The sequence below is a fragment of the Triticum urartu genome, chromosome 2 (genome assembly GCF_003073215.2).
Source record: "Triticum urartu cultivar G1812 chromosome 2, Tu2.1, whole genome shotgun sequence".
Classification (NCBI taxonomy): domain Eukaryota; kingdom Viridiplantae; phylum Streptophyta; class Magnoliopsida; order Poales; family Poaceae; genus Triticum; species Triticum urartu.
The window spans coordinates 639,749,739-639,756,600 of NC_053023.1; the positions used below are offsets into that span (position 1 = coordinate 639,749,739).

Below are 6,862 nucleotides of genomic sequence, written 5' to 3' on the forward strand. Positions count from 1 at the left end.
AGAAGAAGAAAACAGCGAGTTAGTGACATGACAAGCGGGGTGTCACGCGCAACTCTAACTGAAACAGTCCATGAGCAGCCGCGGTTCTAATCCAGTACAGTTTTAGCAACGGATGCATTTACACGACACATAACTAAACAAACAAATACCACCATCTACTTCCTCCGTTTCTAAATATGATTCTTTTTTAGAGATTCCAACAACTGACTACATACGGAGCAAAGCGAGTGAATCTGCACTCTAAAATATGTCCACATACATCCGTATGTGTAGTCCATTTGAAATGTCTAAAAAAATTATATTTTTAAGGGAACAGACAAATGCCATTGCTATATTAGCAAAAGCTACAGAGACTTTGTCCAAGCCAATTATTGGTCTGTATAGTGTACTCAAGGGGAAACACAAAGCAAAACCTCATGAGCTGATGGGCTGGGACCGGTGGTGGGTGATGGGGACTTTTCTTCTAATCCACCCATCGACGCATGATTTTGTTGCTGCGTCCAGTTTGTTATTAGGGGTACGTGGCCCCACCGTATGCGCCACCCCCGCCCCACTTGGGTGCAACAAACATTTTCTTCTGTCCAAATCACATGCAGGCCGTCTAAACCGACTTTTACCCATCCGGGGTTTATTCTCGCCCGGAGTTAAAATAAGGCCCAAAAGAGAGGGAGTAGTTGATGCAAGACAGCTGGAATATCTTTCGATTAAATTTGTTACTAACAGAATGCGTTTCAACGCAGCAATCACCGGAGTTCAGTAGGCCTTTCACCTTGCATTCGGTACGTAGACCCGGTAGAGGTGTATTCTTCTAGAGCAGGCTGTTTTGCAGCACTGAAAACCTGCAGCGAATCCCAACAACTTGCCTTACTCAAAAAAAAAAAACCAAACAACTCGCCGTCTTTTCCTTTTTTTTTGTTCTTTAATTTGTACCAAGAAAATTACCCCTACTTACTAGTAGTACTAATACTTTTTTATAGTAATCCAGTACAGAGCCAAAGTGCAAAAAAAGAGAGGGTAAAACATTCGGAAACAATTTCTCTATTTCGAAGTTCCATTTTCATCCTGTTTTGGTTATATAGTGCATGGAAGGGCGGTCATCGGTCATGGTCCGTGCATGTCGAACTTGACCGCAGTCTTTTTCCCCGAGCGCAGCACGCCGTCTGCATGCCAGATGAACAAAGAGTCCGGCTCGGCATACGGCCGGAAAGGCGGGCCCGCTGGGACGGGATCGGTCGTGGCCGGTCGCTTGTTGGCCGCTAGGATCGTCGAAAGCGGTACAGCCAAGGCAACCATCACGTGGACTGCTCCTGCATGTGCGACGTCGCCCCTCTCCCTCACCACCAACCATCCATCCTTTTTTTTTATGCGACACGAATTAATTAATTAATTATATTAATCAATTAACTAACAAAAAGAAAGCTGGCTACGTGCACGCTTCATCACGTCGTGCGGCGCACCATGGTTAACGCTCCCATTGGGCGGGCGGTCTGCTGCTCTTGGAAAAAAAAGAGAGGAAAGAAACAAAAAAAATAAATCAGGGCAACGGCACGTGTGATCTCTCGTTTGAATCGGATCGTAAATGAAGCACCTTATTACTAGCATGAATACCCTAGCAGCAAATTGCAATGAATTAGCACCAGACGGGTGGACTGCGCATTCAATGAGGCCTGTAATTATTTGGGATTCGTTCGCGGGGGCGCCGTCCTCGCTGGAGGGTACTGTACCACCCCCGTCACCGTATATACAACGGTTTAATCTCTCTCTCTCTAATCTAATCTGGCCATCATGCGGCGTTTCTCCGGATGCCACTCTCAGCTTCCCTCAAATTACTGTAGGAGACACGCATCGGCTCTGATCCCACGCGATTTCTTTTTCTCCATAACGATTTTTTTTGTTGAATCTGCTTTACATAAGTAGATTTTTTTGAGGGTAATGCTTTGCATTGGATTAGATTAGTGTGTACTATATAATCGGAACGGCCGAACGGAATTAAAAGCGGTTAGTGTGCGGGGATTCGCTCTGATCCTCCATTTTTTTACTGACCCACTGGTGTTGTTTATTTATTTGCTTGTAGCCCCCTCTCTTTGGCGATATATATGATTGATCTCCCGGTAGCCGCCCCGCTAGTAGTCTAGGAGGAGGAGGCAGTCGCTTCTCCTGCCGTCTCATCGTTTTCTACTGCCTGCTCTCTCGCCAAATGTTGCCACCCAACTAACGAAACAAAAGCCTGGACCTCCGTCCGCCTCCGGCCCCGGCCGCTTCCCATCTCTGCCGCCACCACCAAAACCCGCACGCTCGATCACGAGGCCCAGCAGGACCGGAGCGGGAAGGGAACAAGGCGTGCGCGCGTCGTACGTGCGCGCGCGCGTGAGTGGAGGAGGAGGGGCGCCGCATGGGGTCGAGGCGGCGGCGCGGGCAGCACCACGGCCGCTGGGTGGTGCCCTCGGTGGCGCCGGCCGCGGCGGCGTTCACGGCGGCCGGCCTGCTGCTCGTCGTCGTCGCGTTCCACTGCTTCCTCTCGCCGCCGCTCGGGGGTGGCGGCGGCGGCGGCGGCGTCCGGCGCCCCAACCCGCCGTTCCTGGTACGCTTTCCCCTCCTAACAAAAGGCGCGACTTTGCGGCGACGGGGGTCGCCGTCGGCCCATGCAATGCTCTCCGATTTTCGCTCGCTTCCTGCCTTAATGCCGATTCTGTTTGCTGTTTTTCCTCTCCCCCCCTTTTGTTTCGCGGAGCAGTTGAACAAACCGGCCGAGTTGCGCAGGAATCTCGTCGGCACCGTCGATTTCACCGTTCCGGTGAGTGGATAACCCCGCGCTCTGCCTCACCGTTTCTTGCGCTTAAACCCGGTGAAATCGAGCGGCCAATTCGCCTGATTAATTTGTTCTTCAGAGTGGCGGGAGCAGGCTGGGGGAGGAGCTCTGGACGTCGAAGACGGCGCACCACTTCGTTGGCTGCAGCGACGCCACCAAGGAGTTCGCCGGTGCGCACGCCTGTTGCTTGCAGCAATTTCGTTCCCTTCCGTATACGGATTGTTTTGCTTCACAAGATTAGCATTGCCATTGCTCGTGTTCGTGTCTCACTGCTCGCTAACAGTAAAGTTTCCCCTTCAGCAGATGCCAAGGCTGTCACCGAGTCGAATCGCTATCTGATGATCGCCACCAGCGGGGGCCTGAACCAGCAGCGAACAGGGGTGAGTACGAACGAACGTGCTGCCATGCTAGTTGCTGGCTTGTCCCATCGAATTATTGTCTTTTTGCTTGGTCCAACAGTGTGAATATATTGCAGTTGAATTACATCGTAATTTCCATGTATACATAGCCTACCTGAATTACTGTGTTAGTGGTCTAATGTCAGTCTAGGTTTCGCAATGATGAGACTCTTGGGCTTGGCCATGTGCTAATAGTACAATAATGTCAGTTTTCTTCAGTTGTAAGCATCTATGGTATAGCCCTGGTCAATTCAATTTACTCCAACAACTTGTTGACGCCTTTGGCTGCATCCCTGCATTTCCGTCTTTTCTTGGTATGCTCCAACTACTTTTGGAAGCGCTGCATGACTGCACCACTGTATTTATTCCTTTCTTGTTAGTATTAGCTGTCATATACAACTACCCTATACCGTAGGAAACGTGTACCTGAATACTTACTTGCCAATTCTGATCTTGAGCTTTAATAAAAAAAAATTCTGATCTTGAGTAATCTGAACAACTTCCAGTTTGATATCATAGTGTGTGTTTCTTTGACCTATGAGTCATCAATCTGGACAACTTCCAGTTCGAGATCATAGCGTGTGTTTCTTGACCTATGAGTATGAGTTATCAATCTGAACAACTTTCGGTTCGAGGTCATAGCGTGTGTTTCTTGACCAATCAGTATGAGTTATCACTGTGAGCGGGTATCCAGATAATCAATTCTTTGTTTGTGCTCAGACTCGTGTCTTCTTGCTATACAGAGTGATGAAACTCTAATGTTCCAACATCAGAAGTTTGTCATGATAATATTCCCCATTTTTAGATAAGTGATGAAATTCAATAAATGACACAAAAACGCTTCTGCTTATCTGTTTCCAGATCATAGATGCTGTTGTTGCAGCGCGCATTCTGAATGCAACACTTGTCATTCCAAAGCTTGATCAGGCATCTTTCTGGAATGACGCAAGGTAACAATCTTTACCCTCTTTTGGTTGTTCTGGCAAAGCACCATGTGCTAATTCGGTGTTCTGTATCACAGTGATTTTGGGGAGATATTTGATGCTGACTCATTCATATCCTCGCTCGCAAATGATGTAAAGATCATACGACAAGTACCTGATATAAATGGGAAAACACCATTTCCATATAAGATGCGTGTACCTAGGAAGTGTACTCCAAAATGCTATGAGAACCGAGTACTACCTGCCCTTTTAAAGAAACATGTAAGCATTACGGATTGTCAACATGACACATTTCTTATGTTCAGAACTTCAGGCTGAAAATGCTCAATTCTGACATGTTTCTTGCATTTCTGCTCATGCAGGTTGTTCAACTAACAAAATTTGACTACCGGGTTTCCAACAGGTTGGAGACTGATCTTCAAAAGCTGAGGTGTAGAGTCAATTATCATGCACTAAAGTTCACAGATCCAATTCTCGAAATGGGCCGATTGCTTGTCCAAAGAATGAGAGCCAAAAGTGGACGCTTCATTGCTCTTCACCTAAGGTAATACTTCTTTCAAATAAATTTTGTGTTGGCTATGCAGTACAAGCGAATTTTCTTCACCCACTTAACCTATGACAGATTTGAGCCTGACATGCTGGCCTTCTCGGGATGCTACTTTGGGGGTGGCGAAATTGAGAGAAGGGAACTAGGTGCAATACGTAAGAGGTGGAATACACTGCATGTAAGAGACCATTCTTCATTCATGGTTATTAATGTATGGCCCTTTCAGTTTTTTACAGTTACACTCAAACTTATGTGCAGGAAAGCAACCCTGACAGAGAGCGCCGGCATGGCAAATGTCCTCTAACACCTGAAGAAGTTGGCTTCATGCTCAGGGCATTGGGTTTTGGGAAGGATGTCCACCTATATGTTGCGTCGGGGGATGTATATGGAGGAGAGGAGACATTAGCACCTCTGAAAGCGCTCTTCCCAAACTTCCACTCGAAGGAGACTCTATCAAGCAAGGAGGAGCTGGCACCTTTCTTGCCATTCTCGTCTCGCATGGCCGCCCTTGATTATGTAGTGTGTGATGGCAGCGATGTTTTCGTGACAAATAACAATGGCAACATGGCAAGAATGTTGGCTGGTCGAAGGTAATCTCTTTTGTGCAGTTCTACAATAATTTGAATAGCAGTAGATTTTTTACAATATGAATTGTTGCCTGCATATTCAAATACCCTGTAAATGTAAGTAGATTGATTGAAATAAATGCTGATTTCAGGAGATACTTTGGGCACAAGAGGACCATACGACCCAATTCTAAGAAGCTCTCTTCACTCTTCCTTAATCGAACCAGCATGAGCTGGGACACATTTGCATCCAAAGTTCAGATGTACCAAAAGGGGTTTATGGGTGAGCCAAATGAGATTAAACCAGGAAAAGGTGAATTTCACGAGCACCCTATGGACTGCATTTGTGCAAGGACAAAGAGAAGAACTGGGCATAGTAAGCCGAACCTAAGCAATCGTGCTGGTGAAGCTCCCGGGAATCATACCAGTGATGCAGAGTTTGACTGGAGCGATTTGGACTATGGAGAGAATACACCCTTGGGAGGGGATTCATCAAATGAGACTGATCCAGACTACGGCCGTATTGCTGGACCAGACATTCCTGAATTGGAGGACATACTCTCAGACTAAAATTGATAGCTATTATAATAGGTTTAGTCACTTAGAAGGGAAAGGTGGTGAAGTTTTTTGTGTACAGAAGCTACTGCAGAATTTATCTTCTCCTGTGTTTTTTGCATGGAGAAATCAGGAAGAGCTTCTTACAGAAGAAGACAGGTAAATACAAAATACTTGACTTGCGTAAATGATACAAAATACTTGACGGAGGGAGTACATTGCCTTTATACACTGAATACCTCAAAGATGAAACTTATGCACCTGCATGATCTTCACGTTTGATTCTGGCAATACAAATTATATTTTAATAGTAGTCTCAGCAATATTTGACATGAAATATGCATTTGATATGCGGTTAAATTTTGTTAAAAATACATGTCGAACCTAACCGGAAACATGACTTCTGTTTGTGTATTTCTAACTTGACTTCAGCAATCTGATACTCCACATGTTCTGTCAATGCAGAAGCAGGCAATCAGTATGAGCAAGACAAATGTACAGCATTTGACTGGTCTGCATCGAATGCTGATTGGCAAATTAGAAGAACTTTTTTGCTTGGTTTTGCATTAATATATTTTAGATTGAACAGTAAATAGGCGCTAGCCCCTTTTCCCTTTTCTTTATAGTTTGATGTAATGTGACAGTGAGTTCAAAATTTTGGTCTGCCGTGAAATCTGTACATAACTTAGAACATGAAGAGGAGAAAGAAAGAATGAAAATTTTACCCACCACACCTGTACGTGTCAGCATCGTTGGATAGTTCGGAGCCGCTCCTTTTCGGGAAATCAATATTTTTATCGCGTTCAGCTCTTATTTTTTAATTGTTATATTCCAGTCTCCTGAACGCTCATTAGTAGGATATATTAAAATATACTGCCAAAGTATCCTAATATTTTGGGGACTGCTACGCGTCGGCTGGCGGATCCTTTTAAAAGATTCGCCGCTGCGCGAGCCGTCTGATTCGGCACAATCTAGATTGAATATTTTACTCTACTTTGCAACAGAGACCTTGTTGCGGAAACATTTTGTCACAAAAAATGGGT

General features: G+C 45.5%; 1 protein-coding gene across 2 annotated transcripts; it reads left to right on the forward strand.

Annotated features, from left to right (window-relative positions):
* The first annotated feature begins 2,123 nt into the window (after positions 1–2,123).
* LOC125539354 (O-fucosyltransferase 6-like) lies at positions 2,124–6,550 on the forward strand. Of its 2 annotated transcripts, none has more exons than XM_048702795.1 (11): positions 2,124–2,581; positions 2,735–2,794; positions 2,889–2,979; positions 3,110–3,189; positions 4,069–4,157; positions 4,229–4,412; positions 4,514–4,695; positions 4,774–4,876; positions 4,957–5,288; positions 5,417–5,978; positions 6,285–6,550. In XM_048702795.1, the coding sequence occupies exons 1-10, from the start codon at positions 2,393–2,395 to the stop codon at positions 5,832–5,834; spliced, it is 1,728 nt and encodes a 575-aa protein (XP_048558752.1). In that variant the 5' UTR covers positions 2,124–2,392; the 3' UTR covers positions 5,835–5,978; positions 6,285–6,550. The 2 variants fall into 2 exon arrangements, with proteins under 2 accessions (XP_048558752.1, XP_048558753.1); XM_048702796.1 differs by having other exon boundaries at positions 3,113–3,189.
* The last annotated feature ends 312 nt before the right edge of the window (positions 6,551–6,862 follow it).

What these genes read in the sequence shown, in the direction of transcription:
- LOC125539354 (XM_048702795.1), top strand. Translation starts at nt 2,393, where the DNA reads ATGGGGTCGAGGCGGCGGCGCGGGCAGCACCACGGCCGCTGGGTGGTG. An exon ending in CCGTCGATTTCACCGTTCCG is followed by an intron (nt 2,795 to 2,888) that starts GTGAGTGGATAA and finishes TTTGTTCTTCAG; the next exon opens with AGTGGCGGGAGCAGGCTGGG. An exon ending in AGAGGTGGAATACACTGCAT is followed by an intron (nt 4,877 to 4,956) that starts GTAAGAGACCAT and finishes ACTTATGTGCAG; the next exon opens with GAAAGCAACCCTGACAGAGA.